This window comes from Amia ocellicauda, chromosome 7 (assembly GCF_036373705.1).
Source record: "Amia ocellicauda isolate fAmiCal2 chromosome 7, fAmiCal2.hap1, whole genome shotgun sequence".
NCBI classification, from domain to species: Eukaryota; Metazoa; Chordata; class Actinopteri; order Amiiformes; family Amiidae; genus Amia; species Amia ocellicauda.
Window position 1 is genome coordinate 14,996,469 of NC_089856.1, and position 18,779 is coordinate 15,015,247.

General features: G+C 44.8%; 2 protein-coding genes across 2 annotated transcripts; both read right to left on the bottom strand.

Annotated features, from left to right (window-relative positions):
* Positions 1-1,040: 1,040 nt before the first annotated feature.
* mipa (major intrinsic protein of lens fiber a) lies at positions 1,041-10,383 on the bottom strand. Its single transcript, XM_066708661.1, has 4 exons — positions 9,569-10,383; positions 6,979-7,143; positions 6,782-6,862; positions 1,041-3,600 (listed from the first exon to the last, which is right to left on the bottom strand). The coding sequence occupies exons 1-4, from the start codon at positions 9,926-9,928 to the stop codon at positions 3,415-3,417; spliced, it is 792 nt and encodes a 263-aa protein (XP_066564758.1). The 5' UTR covers positions 9,929-10,383; the 3' UTR covers positions 1,041-3,414.
* A 2,548-nt stretch (positions 10,384-12,931) lies between these two features.
* Positions 12,932-18,489, bottom strand: LOC136754049 (aquaporin AQPAe.a). Its single transcript, XM_066710397.1, has 5 exons — positions 18,478-18,489; positions 15,642-16,007; positions 15,162-15,326; positions 14,725-14,805; positions 12,932-14,290 (listed from the first exon to the last, which is right to left on the bottom strand). The coding sequence occupies exons 1-5, from the start codon at positions 18,487-18,489 to the stop codon at positions 14,075-14,077; spliced, it is 840 nt and encodes a 279-aa protein (XP_066566494.1). The 3' UTR covers positions 12,932-14,074.
* Positions 18,490-18,779: the final 290 nt, after the last annotated feature.

Consider the following 18,779-nt stretch of genomic DNA (forward strand, 5'->3'; position numbering starts at 1 on the left):
GTCTCAAGCAGTGTATAGACACTTGTTTGCACTATCTAGGGAGTGTGGGTGAGTGTTTATATGTATGTGTGTTTATTCTTTTGTATAGACATGTTACACATGTTCATAATCTTTATTTAGATTTTTCCCCAACTTGTTTTTTTTAAGATTGATTATTAAAACTAAAATTCAGCTGAAGCAATGAAAACAAAACAAACAAAAAATAAACCCCCTGAATAATAATAAATACAAACAGTAACAACAGGGACTCAAGAAAGTAGTGAACATGAATCCCTCCAAACTGGAGGAGGGAGAGAGCTGTCCATTCCTGCAGCCGGCAAAGGGGAGAGTGACAGAGAGCCACACAGAGCAGCCCTGCACACCCCCCGGCCCCCCGTCCACCTGGATAGCATAGCTCGACCCAGGGCCATCCACAACACTACCAGAGCTGTTGTGCTGGAGCACTGTGGGGTGGGGACACCCTGAGTAGCACCACTCTGACCCTGAGGACCGAGGGGCCCTAATACAGGAACAGCCTGCACTGCTACTACTGTAGGCAGACTCTGTTGCAGTGTGCAGTGTGCAGTGTGTTTCATGTATTTAACACAGACATCAAAATTCTGAGCATTTGTATTTTATTATAATTCTTCATATATCATTTATATATAAAAGTTATTTTGAAGGTTGTGGGGGGGGTTCTAAGAGGGCTTTTCATCTCGCCCTCAACGTGGGGGTGGGTGGGGTCCAAGTTGGAGATTTAAGGAAGTATCAGCTTACTAAAATTAAAAGCCAGGTAGATATATTGGGATTTTTTTTTCCTGCAGGACCATTAAGGTGCAGTAACAGGCATGACCAGTAAATGGCACAGTTCCACAGATAATGCAGCCTGTTTTCAAAGGCATATCAATCCTCTCTCGGTAGGAGGACTCGGTGTCAGGGGGAAGCACGTGGATCTGTTGCACTCTCTTCCTCACAGCTGACAAAAAATAACACGTCCAGACCTGGATGTGGTGTTCATAATAATTAAAAACAAAAACCACAAAAAAAAATCACAATGGCCATGCACTTTCTACATAGATTGTAATGGAAACCAGCAAAGTCTGTCTCAGAGGATCAAAGCAGCTCTAACATGACCGCAGGAACTATGACTAGCCAATGGATCTGACAAAATAAAAATAAATAAAGTAAAATGAAACTTTATGAAGTTTTAATACGTAATTAAGACACAATGGAAAATATTAAGAATTCTAGTAGTGCTAATAAGTCTAATGATCATACTCGTATACCTGTAAATAATAATGATAATGTCAGTAAATAGAAATCTACACATGCATTAATTCTCATCCTGTTATTCTGTAAATCCTCGGGAAGAAGAAGAAGAAGAAGAAGAAGAAGAAATCATGTAAAAATGTATGGAGAATAGTGTAGTAGGGTAGCAGTGAGAAAGGGGTGTGTGATTGAGGGGACCCAGCTGTGGTGTTCAGGAACATTGTGCCCTGCTTTGGGTGTGTGAGGGGGGCTGGAGTACAGCCAGGGGGAATCTTCCCCCAGTGTGGGTGCAAGGGACGGGGGACGGGGTGCTGCAGGGTGGTAAAAGCAGAAGGAAGTTGGAGTTCGAGTCCCGACACCCAGAGCTATGCACTCTGGTCGCTGGAGACAGCGGTGCTGAGCACACTCCCTCAGCTGTGGAAACAGGAGGAGGGAGGGAGGGATGAGGGATACGGAGTCATTTCTGCTACGTTTTTGTTTATGTATAACTATTGTGATAGATAAATGAAATCATTCTTTAACACCCATGCACACACACACACACACACACACACCCACCCACATTTAACTCCTGATTTGTTATCATGTCATTTCCATCTCTCCTGAATTCAATTCAAAAGTAAAACTAAGCTGTTCCTTTTTTTTACTTTTTAAATGTATTTTAAAGTTTTGGAAACCTGAGCTGAGAGGACAAACAGACTCACTTCATTGAAACATGACACCAGCACCCCGCCAACCCACTGCAATTTAACCCCTGACCCTTAACCCCTCCCTACCAAAAAACCCCAGACTCCCTGCTAAATTCCCGAAAGAAGCGCAAAGCCACGGCACCACCATGCACTCAGGCCTTGAAACAAAAACAACAACAAAATAGAACAACAGCAACAACCAATACAGGGGACATATCCATCTGTCCAGAAAGCCAGATTTACTTTTCCAGTCAATCATTTGCTATAGAAAATGCAAATCAATCCGCCTACCACTCACTGTAACATGCAAACTACAACTGCAGATTCCCTTTGGGTGGAGAAAAAAGGAATGAATTCATAAATAATTTTTAAAAATATTTTTAAAAAGGCACAGCAGCCACGTTTCAGCCCAGAACCAACAGCCAAAGTAAAACTGGGTTAGTATTGGCAGGCACTGTGCGTCCGGTCTCAGCTCGGCTGTCAGAGGTGAGGAGCAAGAGGGAGCGCAACACTCTGAAACTATGAGCTATTCTGAGAGGCGCTGAGTAAAATAATCACCATGGGCTGGGTTAGAAGGAGGCTGTGAGGAATTTGAGGTAAGGGAAGGCAGGTGGGGCTGGTCAGAGCATGGCAGTTGTGAGTCTTCTGTATGAAGACCTGTGAGATCAATACTGCTGGATTCTCTGGCACAGCACTGACTGTCACAGCCTGCAGTGTCTGAGCTGGGCTGGGCCGGGCTGGGCTGGGCTGGGCCGCAGTGCTGGGCAAGCGTTGTTGTCATTGGTGATGAACAGGGTGGAAGGACAGCGGGCTCATGAAAAAAGTCAAAGTGAAAGCAAAACCCCCACATGGGAGGAGGGGGGGTGGGGGTTCATCTTGCGAGATGTACAACACAGCGCAGTGAGAGCCAAAAGAAAGCGTCAGTGAAACACACACACACACACACAAAAATAAAATTAAATAAAGTGAAAAGATAAAGGAAAAGAGAAAGTGAAACCCTGGTAAATCCTTCTAGATTAGGTATTTTACATCCCATTGATGTAAGTGCCGGAAAAATAATGATAATAATTATAAGTGAAATTAAACTGGTGATCAAGAAAAGCAGCCAGAAGTCAGTCAGTCACTCCCCTCTGGTCCTTTGAGAGGGCGGCTCCTGTGCTGCCCAGCCACAGCGCCCCTCCCACCTCACGGGGTTCCCAGCACTCCCAGACTGTGTCCTGCAGCCAGGAGGAAGGGGGGGGCGGGGGGTTGGGAAAGGCGCTTGCTTGCAGCTGGGCCACTCTCTCAACATCAGTCCAGACAGTAGAGTGTAGGAAGGAGGGTTGTGGTGGGATGAGGGAGTGGTGGTGTTGGGGGGGGGGCAGAGGGGTTGTAGTGAGAGTGAGTGTGTTTGTGTGCATTAGCTATGTGGGTTTTGGGAGTTCAGAGGTTAGGGCTCAGGGCTGGGAGGTTTGAGGGTGCAGTGTCCTCTCTGTCTTTATAGTGCCTGTGTCTTCAGCTCGATGGGGTCGCCCCGGGTGTCCTGCTGTCCCTCGGTCTCAGGGGGGCGGCTACCCTTCAGCGTGGCCAGTCGCTCTGACAGGCCCCTCATCCGTGGGAACAGCAGGAAGTCGTACACCAGAGCCCCAATAGCGCCCCCTATCATAGGGCCCACCCAGTACACCTGCCAGGAGACACACAAACACATACACACACACACACACACAGCCACAAAAGATAAACAAGATCATTAACAGCATGCTCTTTAGGTTTTTATTAAGAGCAAAACTTTCCTGTTTTCTCAAAGAATAGTAATCATAAAACTTCTAAATGTGCAACGTTTTTTAAGAGTATGCAGAGAAACTCCCCCTGCTGGTCAGATTATCAGCACTATGATCCCAGTTGTAGAGATTTTGAGAATAAATACATAAATAAGCAAATAAATAAATAATACTCAGTTGAAACTGTAACATTATGATATACACACCAGTTACATACATAACAACATGTTACAGGATTAAAACAATTGTTAATGATATTCAGTTGATACAGTTTTATTTTCTCTGTTCAAATATCCCACCAGAAACACGTGATCACTCTCGCTCATGCTGATGAAACTGTGGAATGTACCATTACAAAAGCGCTGTGGGGGCGTTGCATATTCCGTTAAATTATATAGTATTTTCATTTTAAACGTCTTTATTTTCACATATTATTTTTTTATATACACTCTAATCAAAATGAATGTATATTAAGTGTTATGATTATTAACTTACCTCTGAAAGCTATTTACTACTCCCCCTGTAATAAGTAATATTCCCCCGTTCTCGGTCCTTCGTCTACGTAACAACTGGGCGAATTAAACCTTGTCCGTATTTAGCTTATTGTGTTAAAATACTTTATTTCATAGACGATATTACGGAAAGTCCGGAATTTCTTCGGCAGAGATTTGATGTGACTGTAAGTTCATAGCATATGGCCAGTTTGTCAGTGTTTTTTGTGTAAAAGTGAATTTAAAGTGAACGGCGCGCCCGTAGGTAACCCCGCTCGAGACGCGTTATTTGTTTTTCTAACGGTTAGGCCAAACCACGCCCTGTTTCTGCTAGGGGCGTGTTCTGGCCCTATAGGTCCGCATCATTGGTCAAGAGCTTGAGAGCGCTGATTGGATAGACTCAGAGAGACTCACAGAACAGTTACTGGTTCTGGTGTTTTATACCAGTGCCACAGCTTACTGTTGTGGTTTCTCTCATCTTACTGTGCTCAGTGTTTGTCAGATGTGATAAATGGGCTTCAGCTGCCATCCCTTGTTTAAGAACGCCGTTAATATGTTTGTTTCGAGGTCCTTCATATACAGAGTTAGTACGCTTTATCGATTTTACATCTCGTACACTTACTGCTGATGGATCATCAGTATTTGAACATCATATAACCTTTCCTTTCCTTATAAAATCCAGACGCAGACAGACTTATATAAACGTTAGACATTGTCTGGTTAAAACGCAGGTATTGTGTGATCTGGGAGTGTTTATGTTTACAAAATGTAAATCGTGTTCAGGCCTTATGGGTCAACAATTGCAACGAACTGAAAGCAGCACACTAACTGATGATAGTGTGTCTATCCAAACTCAATCAACGATTCACTGACTCTCGAGTCTGTCTGATTCATTCGTCTTAAAAAGAAGCCAAGTTCCCTCTCAAAACTGAAGACTGTATGTCCCATGTTGGTTACAAATTCCTTGCTTAGTGCATAATGAGAAATAACTCTGTATATATACACCGATCAGCCATAACATTATGACCACTGACTGAGTCGAACTGCCCATCACTACTGTACTGTGAGTTTAAGACACGCTCTCAGTCTGCCGAGTCTCTCCGAGTCTATCCAATCAGCGCTCTCAAGCTGTTGACCAATGATGCGGATCTATTAGGCTAGAACACGCCCCTAACAGAAACGCGGCGTGGTTTTGGCATAACTGTTAGAAAAACAAAAAATGCCCCGTTTCCACTGGCCGACGCGTCCGTGTTTTGTGGACGGTTAACGATCTGGTGCTAAACGTGTCCGTAAGCGTCCGTCCCGCCCACTGTGGACGGATATGTGCGCTGGACTGTAGACAGACAGGGAGGAGATCAGATACATTATGTCGGAAGATATAATCTCAAGTGCTGCTCACAATTAATATCCGAGGGCATTAAAAACGTTGATTTCACAGTGCCGTGACTAGTTAAAAATAAATTGAAGGACAATAATAATCGGATCGTAGCAGCCGATGTTATTAATATTTTATGAATAACTGGCCGGTGTTTCAGGCTGTGTTTTGTGAATGGTGTGCAGGACAATCCGCAGACAATCATTATGAAGGCGAACACGATTAAGTTAATGTGTGCCAATTTACAAGTTAAATAAATGAAAAAATAAATACAGCAGATCTGGGTTTCCCTCTAAAACATTAAGGACTGGTTTATTAAATGCGTCCATAATCGCCATGACTGAAACGTGCACACTTTAGTTCAATTAACCTGCTATATTGTAGCTGGATGATTAATCGTGAAACTTGTGTATTTTGTTTCAACTGTAACTTACAGTCTGATAAGTAAATTATAAATAATAATAATAAATAAAAGTATTGTTTGCAGTTACAAATCTGCAGAAAGAGTAATAAATTAAGGGAGTCAGGCTGTGCCGTTTAAAATACATATATACTAGCACAAATGATGACGATAATAATAACAATACATATTTGCTATTTAGTATTATTGTTGCACATGGAAACGTATTGTTATGGGACGTGCTTGTCTGAACATAATGTTGTCTACACGTTTAGCTCTTCCTGATATCTCTTAATAGAAACGTGTATTTATTATCACAAACCAAACCCACAGTCGCTGCTCCTCCCATCAGAGGGGCGGATTCACAGCAGCCTGGTTTTGCAGAAAAAGCTCTGGGACTCCGGCACGGCATGGCACGACACGGACCCATGAGCCGGTGGAACCGAGACATAAGGTGCAGCCGCAATGTTGAAGCATCAGCAATACATCCATTACATAAGTATCGTGTTTATTAGGCTTAGAATCAAGGTCCCTTTGTCTCCGTGTCCAATAAATGCGATGCTGTAGAGTAACACAGTATTCCAGTTGCTACTGTGTTTTTCTGTTGCTGGTTTAAAGCAGTATCTGGGGGTTGTGTCGGTGTGTGTACCATGTATCGTCTGTGAAGAAATTGGTAATAATAGTAATGCACATGCACGCAAGCTTTAAGATGACTTGTGAAATTCAGCTACACAATCTCCTTGTGCCTTAAACCTGTCTGCCTCTATTGTCTGTATGTTGCGTTTTTCTGTGTGGGGCCAGTGTGAGTCCAGTCTTACCCAGTGGTTGACGAAGTTCCTGACGAGCACAGCGGGGGCGAATGACCTGGCAGGATTCATCCCGGCTCCAGTGTAGTACATCTGCAAGACAGACACAGCCTCATTCAGGGGGGGTACTGCTGCGGCCAGACCTGAGAGTCACCCTCCAACATCAGTCTCCAGTCATGGTCCTGGAGCTATAGTGAGCCCTGTCTTACCCCCAGCAAGTGGCCCAGGGTGACAGAGAAGCCGATGGCGAGGGCGGCGGAGCCCAGCCGGCCGTTGCGCCTCTCGTCCGTCACAGCGAAGATGCAAACCACCAGCTGCAGGGTCAGGAAGATCTCCACAGTGGTGGCCATGCCTAGACTCACCCCCGGGTGCAGCTAGGGGAGACACACAGGCAGAGATACACCGAGGGACACAGAGACACAGAGACAGGTGAGAGTTAGTGTCTGTCTTTGAGAAACCAAACCCATTTCCCTCAAGATATCCACACTAAAGACACAACTGCTGACTTCTACTCAGCCTGCTACTTACGTTCCCAAGTAATCACAATTTAAGAGGGGTAGTGAAAATGTATTTTAAAATAATTGGAAAAATGCCAGTCACTATGCTGTGCAAGGTTATTGCATTAATAAGCAACTGGAGTCTGAGCAGGAGGATCTGTCATGGAGATGCGTCAGCCTTTGCTTTGACACAGAAGTTGGAACACAAATCTGAAAAAAGACCAATATCCTGCCGCCCTGATTCTCTGCCCCAAAAGCCTTTCATCTTTCCCTCCTGGATGTTTTACTGAAGAAGCAGAACATTTCTCTAACAGGGTTTCTTAACGGTGGTTTGGAGAGGTTTTTGATCCAACTAGAACCTGATTTATTTTTATGGTAAAGATAAAGACATTTTCTAGATTCTTCCAACACATACATTTCCCCTGCCCTGCGTCTCCCAAGTTTGGACACTGGTGGGCTGAGCGAGGGGTCATCCTCAGTGCTGTTTCACCCTCCAGTGAGAACAAGCAGGAGGAATGACGGACAACCCCCTCTGGCCCCCCAGCGTCCATGCTGAGAGTGCACCTCCTAACAGACACATAATCGTTACAGATTTCAGACACAATATTCATGAAATGTGTCAAAACTTCTGCTTTTAAACAGGCTATCGATCCTCTCTCCTGACACTCCTGTCTGCCGCATGATTACAGCGACACTTGATTAATTATGCCAGTTAGACAGCATGCATTGAATTCATCAGCAGATATTTATAGTATGCTTTTTAATATTGTAGGTAAGCAATAATGAAAACCTCACTATGTTCTGCACCATCAAACATTTTATAATTGACTGATTCATGATTGTGTGATTTCCTTACAGAACAATAGGTGAAGGTTTTACATAAAAACAGCATACTTGTATTTTCCTGTAGTATTTTCTGGAATTCAATCAATTTGTAGATAAAAACTTCATAAATAAATGTTTTAGGTCACTTTTAGCATCATATATGTGTGTTCTGTGAATATGTAGATAAGATGTAGATAAGACCCAGATAAGATGTCTACAGGGCTGTAATTTCACGAGTAACTGTCAAATTATCAAACGATTTTGTCTATTGCCCCTTTCACTGTCAGTTTGTTCAAGACAAATCAAAGACCCACTACAACTTTCTTTTAAAAGCTTTTACTACTTTTTTTCTACTACAAACCAGCCTGTTGAGCGTTTGAAATGCAGTCTGTCCTCTAGGGCTTCTGTGCCCAGAGGCGGCACCTGACAGGGCCTCTTTCACACAGGAAAGCAGCTGATGTGGAGTAAAAAAATGTGAAGTAAAAAAATGTAAAAGTTTTAAGCAAGTGTTCATTTACAATGGTACTTCAGTCCTGAACTGTTAGTCGTGTTATGAAAGTTATTATCAAGATGCAATTAACTAGGCACTTCTCTCCCTGTATTAATGTCTCAAAGTCCCATTGAATGCACCCATTACAGACAATACAGTTTATCCTACACTCCACACCAAAATTTAATTCCCTTCACATTGTCCACAAGGAAAACATAATCAGTCAGCAGAGACTAACAAATATAAAGTCCTGCTGTAAAATCCTGGCTGCAGATAGATGTGAATTAAATGGCTCTGGCATCACAATTCCACTTTGTTCGGACATATTTAATAACTCTGGGCGATTAATAGGTGGTGTACATTTTTCATGAGCCATGCTGAGGAATTATAAGAATAACGAAAATGCATTATTTATGTGTGCATCTAAGCCTGTGCTTGGTTAGCTTTACAGACATGCATGTAGAATGAGCAGTGAGTCTGCGGCACACGGAGAGTGATGGGCTGGGAGTGGCACAGTCAGGAACTGATGTTCGACATCTCAGGCCCAATCAGAGCTCATCATAGAGTAGAGTAGAGACACAGTGCACACCAATCGCTAAACCTTGCCGCTCAGAAAAGAAGCTAGGTTTTTACCACTGGAAAACTGCTTTTATCTTTGACCTCAACCAATCTAATCAACAGTGTTTTTAACAAAAGAACTCAGTGTGACCAAATGCCAGAACATTTCCTCAGAGCTGTCTTTATCTTAAATTGTGGTTTCATTTTTTTTGTATTGATGAACAGCCTTGGCTCCTCCAGTCTATTTAATTGCAGGATTTTAATCAGACTAAGACTTTATTCACCTAACTGGCCCTTAATGACCTAAGGATTACTTACATCAGTAAAGATGAGTCTAAACAAGACTTACAATGCCGTCCTATCCCTCGACTGATGTGAGAAAGAGGGAAAGAGGGCCAGAGCAGCAGTGGGGCTGCAGCCCAGTCTTACCGTGTTGAGCGCCAGGTTTCCCCGCACATTAGTGGGTGTGACGCCATAGAGCACTGCAGCGCCCGCCACAGCACCCAGTAGCTGTGCGGCAATGTAGAAGACAGCTCGGAACAGGGACATCTGGGAGCCGATCAGGTACGCAAAGGTCACAGCTGGGTTGATGTGGCCGCCACTGATGTGGCCAATGGACTGGATCAGAGTGGCGGCAGCCAGTCCGAAGCAGAAGGCGATGTGCAGCACATTGTGTGGGCCGGTAGTCCAGCGCAGAGCCGCGCCCAGCCCAAAGAACACGAAGAACATGGTGCCAAAGAACTCGGCGAACACAGCCCGCCAGAACGACATGGACCGGAACTCCCACATAGTCAGGCCGAGATCAGGATAGCGAGGAGGGGATGAACACAGAAACGAGAGTGTGTGTGAGTGTCACGAGATACCCTTCAGACGTGAAAGAGAACAAAAAAAATGAACTAGGAGAGAATTGGCTAGTTTAGCTTGCTGAAGCTTGGCTTTAGCTTATCTAAGCTGAGCTTTACTTGCTGGAAACAAACCCCCAAAAAATACAAATGTGGAAAGAAATCTAAGCTATGCTAATGATGATGGAGCCGGTCCCTAAACAGATGAGCAGAACTGAAGTTTAGTGTTATTTAGTGTGTCAGCCACCTGTGTTTCTTGACACTGCTCTCTGTCATAGAGACATAGATGTTGCACATGAAGATAAGTTTTTACTTGTTAACAGGATCTATGCATCCATGTAAATTTAGTTAATGTTAGAAAAGAAACATGGAAAAACAAAGGTTGAGCATGTCCTGCAGACTTTCAGCCTCTGACAGAGTGCAGAGGGCCGGCAGGGGGGATTTATAATGGCCCAGGGTGAAAGTGACGAGATAATCCCCGGGGCAGGGCAGTGGGAGGAGGCTCGGAAATAAAATAAATTAACCCTTCCCTCACCCTCTGTCACACCTCGCACTGAACCCTCACCCCGAAACCTCATTGCCTACCTCACCCTAACCCCTGATCCATGTGTACACTCCCTGTTTGCAAAGAGAGGGAAATAGACAGAGGAGGAAGACAGGCAGGAATAGAAAGATTTGAATGCACACCTTGACACATTTCACTTGAAATACATCATGTCCAGTAAAATAACATTCAGTGGTAATTGACTTGTACTATGCCTGTATGCTAAATCTCTCTGATTTCAGTGTTTGGTCACAATTACACTCTAAATGATGTTTACTGTGTGATTTTGATGGTAATGTAGTCTAGATGGAGAGACAGGTGCAGTGGATAGATACTGTACAATAGGTGGTAGGCCAGTCGATAAGTCAGATTAGACTTGGTACACTGGCTTGGAGTCAGGCATGTCCATGGGCACAGAGTTCTGTTAACCAATGGACAGATTGAAAAGCACACAGGGATGTTTTAGGATGAAGATCCAAATGGACTGGCCTGATGAGGAGATTGACAGACGTCTAAGGTACAGAAATAGCCGGCTTGTGTGAAAGAGGTGTAGATGGGTCAGAGGGAGGGCTGTAACCCCCTGGAGTCAATGCTCATCCTCTGCTGGAGCCACAAAGGATTTTGGAAGTTCTGCTGATAAAGAGCATCCCCCCAACAATGGTACTGAAGCTCCCTGTTCTGTGTTTGTCCAGACGTGTGTTTCAGCAGGTGGAAGAAGGGCTTAGCTTTGCTATGGAGAAGGTTATTTTGTGTTAAAAACTAAATATATTCTGAAATTTATATAACAAACAGTTATCTGTCTGAGATCTGAAGGATTGATATGGTTACGTGACTGATGTTGTATAGAAAGCACAACTAACAGGTTTCATTTACATATATCTACATGTCTTAGTACAAGACGTATTCAGTGAGGTGAGCACACCGCTCCTATTTTTAAAAAAATGTCCACCAATATTCTCATTTTCTATTTCATCTCTCTTATCAAACCCAACTCACATCCCAAACCTTTTCTTCAGTGAAAAATAAAACCACCTCTACTTGAGCCTCTGTCCTCTCTTAATGGATTTGCACCTTAAAGCTGTCAGAGAGTCAGAAACAATAATTTCTTTAAAGATAAAAATACCCTGTCAGTGCTGAAAACCCACCTGCCTTCATAGGGCTGATATGCAGGCAGTTCAGACTAGCTTGTTGCTGAGCAGGTACACCCTGTGGAGAAGGAGCTGTGCTAGGACTTCAATAGCAACAGAATATAGTGATGGGATTCCTAATATGGTTGAGTAACTTCTGGAAAGTAGGGAGAATTCATTTGAGGGGCTAAAATTCCTAGATATCTCCAGCCTTGATCCCAGATGGCCACAGTGTCAACTGGCATTCCTTTTCACTGAGTTCTCAGTTGCTCAGTTGAACCAGTTATTTGTGAGTTATTTTTTTAAGCTGATCCAAAATGGTAGAAGCCTCATTCATCTGATGTTTTGTGATGAAAGGTTCAGCAAAGCAGCCGAGAGCACTGTGAATTTAGTGCCAATTGTATTTTGTTTAAATTATTTTTATTATTTTTTGGTTACATTTCATTCTTAATTTGTTCTTATACAAAGGGTTGCTTGGATGTAATAGAGCATATGAAAAACTTTATAAAGCTTCCGACCCCTGTATCTGTGCTACGTCTCATCTCCAGTTAAATTTACTGTGAAACCCTCTCATGGGGCAACATTAACACATGGCATTAATCTCACACTCCACCAGTAGGCTATCTGGTTACCAATCTGTATTTCTCAGTAAGCATTAGATTGTCAAATTTTTTCCCCACAATTAACATCCCCCCCAACCCTCCAATTTTAAATGCTGATTGTTTACACACGCAGCGTGTATCTCTCTCTCCGTTGTTCCAGGGGGCACCGGTTTGTTCAGTGCAGAAGTGATTAGCCAGAGTTTTGCATTGTGTGCACTTGTTGTGCTGCAGGGCTCCAGCCAAGTAAAGCCCTCGCAAATCCCCGGGTGTGGAGGTGCAGGGGAGCTGCGCTTGAGCCATTGAGCTTCTGCCCCACAGAGTCCGCCTGACAGGCACTGTCATAGACCGCGCTGCAGCTCAAAAGATACTGCTGCGTTCAAGTTTTTTTTTTTTTACAGATGTAAAAAAAGAGACAAAACAAAACTGCTGGTAGCACAAGGCTTTGCTTTTGTTTTGTTTTGTTTTGTTTTGTTTTTCAATGTTGTTCCAGTGAGAGAAGTGGAGAGGGAAAGAACAAGGGGGATATAGTATCATTAACTATTTTATATAGATGCATGTTAATGGAATATGAAGTAAAAGATTAAGCACTTGTTTGTATCTATTGCTATTTATTTTTGTAATGAAAACCAACAGTGAGAGTACACAACATTTCCAATAAACATTTTTAGAGACTTTTTTCCATATGAGGTTTACAACTGAAACCCTTTCTTAGGCACTGTGTTCTAAGTATTACATTTACTATGCATATAAATCAATAGCCTGTCAAACCTAAACTCATAACCAGCCAACAAACAAAGATGAAATCCTGCAACTGTGTTAATCCCTGGGTCGTTATGTACAGCAGGGAGGGTACAGCTGGGCCCTCTGTCTGGTTTTACCCCTCTTCTAAAACTCTACTGAAGCAGTTAAATAATCAGTCAGCAAATACTGTGTCAATAAGACACACTGGGGTGCGTGCCGTGTCCAAGGAGGGCCAGGTTTGGCTCACACAGTAGAATTGTATTGCACACAGTCTCTGTGTTTGTATTACAGCAGCACAAACCCTTCATGTGGCATCATGCTGGCTGTTCGTGTGTTGGCATTGTGGCTCCAGATAGTTGTGTCTTATTTGCACAGCACGTAAAGGATGTAAGGGAACCTTATGGGAATTAGTAAATTACCCGTATCCCCTGTGTACTGCTCACTGGGCTTGAGGCCGTTGGTGTTCAGAGCAGAGGAAAGACTTTTCTGTGCCGTAGCTGTGACCAAAACCTCTGATGCCAACTAGTGTATCGCTGACTGCATCAGGTCAGTGAAGTGCAGGTTACTTCCTATTGCGAATCTCATCTAATGTCCTCTAGGATCTGTGTGCTATATAGTGCCCTGGCATTACTCTCTGTGGCTTTTTCTGCTCAGTTGAGTTCAGTCTGTGATCGCTTGGGGTGAGGCACTGGAGACAGTATCCCATGGTCAGTTTGTGGTCTTGGGACTCCTGTGTGGTGACGTCTCTATGGCCAGCAGTGTGTGGCCATCTCGTGGCCAGTGGCATCCATCTCAGGGTGTGGTCAGTGTGTTGAGGTCGTGGTGAGCCAGGGGTCAGTGGATGTCAATCCTTTCAATCCATCTCAATGCCAGTTGGGAGTTTGTTCTCTGTTATGTTGAGTGATTAGGATTATTGTGTAATTAATGGTCATTTACTGAGGGACATCTTCCAGCATTCAGGGGTCCTTTATCTGAGGTCAGACTCTGCTGAACATGTGGGCAGTCAGCCAGGTGGCCAGTGCAGGCAGTCAGTGGGAGCTGTCAGTCGTTTGGTCAGTCGGAGTGGCCAGCCTGTGCTGTCAGTTGTGGTCGTGCTTGTTGGCTTGCTTGGCCCTCATGGCAGTCTGTGTGACAGTGGACAGAGAGGACCGTGACACGCTGGCTGTCTCCACCATCTCAATGTCCTTGCAGGTCAGGCATGCTAGCAGCTTCTGCCGGGAGGCACTGGCAGCAAAGAAGAACTCATGAGACACCCCAGCTAGAACCGAGCCGAGTACCGGCCCAATCCAGTACACCTGAGAGAGAGAGGAGAGAGGGAGGAAGGAGAAAGATGGGTAGAGAGACAGACATAGAGAGGCAGATAAGTTTAATTTCCAAACTACTTTATTTGAGACACTTTCTTCCTGGTGTGACTGAGAGGGATGGATTTCTTTTAATTTTGCATATCTTTATATTTTAAGTCTCATGCTAACGACTCTCAGCAGGTTAAGTGGTTCCTCAAGGGAAGGTGACCTCAGTCTGCTCTCGTCCTCACTTCACTGGCAGACTAAGCGATGCCTCCAGCATTTCCTTGGCTCTGGTCCTCCATGCCCAGAGGTTCTTCCTGTTTGCATTCCAGTTCAGCTCTTAATTAGTTAATTGGACTAGTCATTCACTTCATGGAACCACTGTTCCGGGGTCTAAGGCAATTTGTGATGTGTAAAGAGCACTATAAATGCTGTGGACTAACCCAGTGGTGCTCCCAGATCCCAGTGACGATGGCAGGCCCGAGGGAGCGAGCTGGATTCATACTGCCCCCAGAGAAATGAGCCTGAGAAAGGGAGAGAGAGAGAGAGAGAGAGAGAGAGAGAGAGAGAGAGAGAGAAAAAGATCTTGTTATACAGACATTCATCTTAGTAATTATGTGGTATTATCACAGTCTATTCTGGTGAAACACATAAAGTGAAACTATAAGAAAGTGAAGTGTACTGCAGTGCAGTTAGGTCAGTGTTAACCATTTAGGGAGACCATGGTGAAATAGTGAAATCACCATGAATGTTTATTCCTGGAGTCTTGGTTGTGTGTGCCTTGTACAGAACAGTGTGTGCTGTGGCTTTGGGTGTGTTGAGAGTCTATGGTAGAACAATGTGGTGCATTGTGGTGTGGTTTGAAGCCCAGTGCCCTCACTGCAGTGAGCACGCCAACGCTCAGCGAGAACCCGATTGCCAGGCTGCCCTGGTCGCTCCCCTCACGACGGCGATGATCCTCCACTGAGAAGATGGTGAAGACCAGCTGGAACGTAGCCAGGACCTCCATCCCCAGAGCCTGGCCTGCGTTGCCCTCGGGAGAGACCTGCAGAGCACAGCTGCACTGGTCAAATACAGGACAGGCTACAGGGCATCATTATGATAATTTAACAGCCATAAATTCTTGTTCACTGATTTGAGCTGGGGCCTATATATTTGAGCTGTATTGTTATTGTATCTTATAATAGGTTGTCTTTCTGTGTCATTGCTTTTTAACCCTACTGAACACAGACTCTCGCCAAGCTGTTTCCTCAGCAAAATACAGATGATAACCTGACTGGACTGTGTCTTGGACAAGGACTTCCCCTCTCTCTGTCCCTCCTTCTCCCTTTCTCCATCCCTTCATTCCTCTCCCCATTACCTTGTTGATGTAGCACTTTGCTGTGGATTTCAGTGGCAGGGCGAGGTAGAGCAGCGTGGCCCCAAGTGTGGCCCCCAGGCACTGGCCCAGCACGTAGGTGGCCGCCCGCAGGATGTCCAGCTTGCGTGTGGCCAGGAAGGCCAGTGTGACGGCGGGGTTCACCTGCGCCCCACTGATCTCGCCGAAACACTGGCCCAGCCCCACTGCCACCATCCCTGCTGCCAGCGCTGTCTGCAACGGGCCTCCCCCTGCTGCTCCCCCCTCCCCCGAGCCTGGCACTGATGAGCCCAGTACCGCTGACACGAAGATCAAGGAGCCCAGAACCTCAGCCAGAACTGCGCGCCAGAACTGACGACTGCGTAGCTCCTGAAGGAGAGGGAGAGGGGAGAGAGAGAGGATAGGCCAAGGTGCAACTGCACTTCAGTGCTGGATCACCAGGGATAAATCATTCTAATTCTTATTTTGTCTGGTGTGGATTTGTAAATATAACCAAGCAAATTAGTCTGTTAAAACTGCCAGAGACAGAGGCCGCTGGCTGCCTGAGGAGAGCTGGTTCACAGAGCAGCTCTGGATGAGAGGAGGACAATGGCCCCGTGCAGGTAGTCAAGCCTGTTGCTAAGGAAATGACATCCCTGCTTTTCAGGTCTACCATGGAGAGAGAAGTACTTTGTTCTGAACAGTGCCAGGTGAGGCTGCTTCAATAGGTCAGCCATCACTATCAATAGACAGCTGATTAAATCAGTACCCGCTCCTTGACTTAATTAACACTCTGAGAAGCATAATGAGGACACTCCAAAGCGAAGAGCCCAGGAGAGAAGCCCTGTAGGTTTTTATCTTTATTTTGTCATTCCGTCTTTTTCTATTTTCCTTTTTTGGGGGAAAGGCTGCAATCTGGAAGATTTTATAATAATTTAGCCCAGGCATACATTCTTGTTTACTGCTTTGAGATGATCCCTTTATCTCTGTGCTCTCACATCACAATTGTATTTTTTTACAATAGGTATATCTTTCTGTTTCATTGCTGTTTACGTGTGACTCTTTGCTGCTTAATTGTACAGTATCACCAGTCACTGTAAGATGCTGCCTGATGGTGCACAGTACAGATAACACCTAGTTTTCTGACTCCCACTCCCACTGTGACCAGAGAGCCTCATCCTGCAACAGTGCTCACGGCGTTTGAGTGGACTTTTATCCAAAGCGACTTTGGGTGACCTATGGCATCCACAGCTGTACTGCTGATTCAGAATCACTGACTGGACAACAGGACATTGGTTTGACATGTTGAAGGAAAGACAGACTCACGAGGGGAGTACAGTAGACTAACCTGCTTGGGGGGACAAGCAGTGAGTCAGGAAGTACTTTCTTTTACCGCTTGACCTCCTGTCCCCCAGCCATAAGATGTTTTATATCATGACTTATCCAAGAGCCACAGTCCGTCAGATTCATGGCTTAGAGTATCGTTACCTCTTTCCTGTAGACTGTATTTATATTTTGTTACAATTCACAGAGATAAAGGCTATAGCACTGCACCCCAGCAGTGTAGCATCATGCGCCCTCCTTTCTGCTCTCCATGCTTGGATTGAGAAGAGCTTTTTATTTTGCCCTTTTTTGCCTTCAGCTTCACATTATACAGTTTGTCATAACCACACATTACATACCACTAACCCAAAACATGTCTACAGTAAGTTGATTAATTTAGCAAAGTGTTAGTTCCACTACATTTTGTTGTTAACCTCAAATCTATCTCTAACAAAAGTATTCGTCTACTCAGTCACTTATCAGTCTTTGTAATCTATACATTGTGGTTGGCTATGTGTCTGCCAGTTTGACTGTGACTTAATGTCGAAGGTGTTCAGAGTGCGTAGTTCTGTCTTCTCCAACCCCATCCTCACCAGCTCACAAGCAGCTTAAATTCACAAAACAGACCTTACCTCCCACAGACCCATTGCCCGTCCTGTGTGCGTTCTCTCTCTCACTCTGTCTGTCTGTCTGTCTGTGCGTGTTGGTGCTGCGACAGGTACAGTGTGGTGTTTCTCCGAAAGCCAGGGCTCACTGCTGTCATTTGAAGAGCTTCTAGGAGGTCCTACAACCCCCGGCCCCCCTCCTCTCTCGCTCTCTCACGCACCTTCTCTCTATCCCTCTCCCTCCCTCCCAACTCTCCAGTCCTTATAGATAATAACCCATCCACCGTCTCTCTATGTCCTCCACTTACCTCTTCCCATCTCCTCTTTTCATCAGTCTCTCTTGTTTTCCTGGGGGAATGAGAGGCACTCACACCACCCTTTCCTCTGTTTTTTCCAGTCCTTTAATTTATCATGTCTTTGTTTCCTACTGGAGAGTAAACTCATGCATGGTACTATCTGAACCCCCCACCCCACTCCTCTCAGTCTCGGTAACAAATACACAAAGAACCCAGCTCAGTTTCTCCAAGTACTCTTTGCTGTATTCCTGTCATTAGAGTTAATTCAGGTTGGATTATATGGAGAAACTCAGACCTTGTGTCTCCTGTCAAGGATGGACACTACATCACTCAACGTAACATGGCAAAACCCAGGTATTCACATGGTATTTAATGTGAATATAGCAGAGGCTCACTCTTGGCCTTAATGACACTGTAGTGCAATGCTCTTGGTAGATGACCAGAAGAATACAGGGCTGTACAGGGACATAACTGGTCTGTCGTCTCTTCCTGGTTCAGTGTTACAGCTCTTCTCAGATCTTCTGCCTCGTGGTCTGAGGCCAGGACATATCACACTGTCAAATGCCTGAAGGTGCTGGGGTCCACCTTACTGAAATGATAGAAGCAAAAGAGAGGAGATAAGAGAGACAGTCACACTGACCAGCTCATGGATAGGTAGACAGAAGAGTGGGGTGACAGAGGGGAAAGGGAGAAGCTGATGTTTCTAGCCCTGCCTCTCTCCCTCTCTGCTTTTCTATCTCATTTTAGTACTTTGTTAAAGAGAGGGAGAGAAAGGAAGTCAGTGGCAGGTGCAGAGGGGAAGATGGAGTGGATTGAAGGAGCGAATAGAGAGCTGGGCTTTAGAGAGACAGAGAGAGAGGGATTAGGGAACAGAATGTTGTAGCCTTGGAAAGTGATGTGACAACGTCTTTTAAAAAGCCCCCACAAAATTCTCCTGC

What these genes read in the sequence shown, in the direction of transcription:
- mipa (XM_066708661.1), bottom strand. Translation starts at nt 9,928, where the DNA reads ATGTGGGAGTTCCGGTCCATGTCGTTCTGGCGGGCTGTGTTCGCCGAG. An exon ending in GAAACCTGGCGCTCAACACG is followed by an intron (nt 7,144 to 9,568) that starts GTAAGACTGGGC and finishes TGTCTCCCCTAG; the next exon opens with CTGCACCCGGGGGTGAGTCT. An exon ending in CCCTGGGCCACTTGCTGGGG is followed by an intron (nt 6,863 to 6,978) that starts GTAAGACAGGGC and finishes TCTGTCTTGCAG; the next exon opens with ATGTACTACACTGGAGCCGG.
- LOC136754049 (XM_066710397.1), bottom strand. An exon ending in GCGTTGGCGTGCTCACTGCA is followed by an intron (nt 14,806 to 15,161) that starts GTGAGGGCACTG and finishes TCCCTTTCTCAG; the next exon opens with GCTCATTTCTCTGGGGGCAG. An exon ending in GGATCTGGGAGCACCACTGG is followed by an intron (nt 14,291 to 14,724) that starts GTTAGTCCACAG and finishes TCTCTCTCTCAG; the next exon opens with GTGTACTGGATTGGGCCGGT.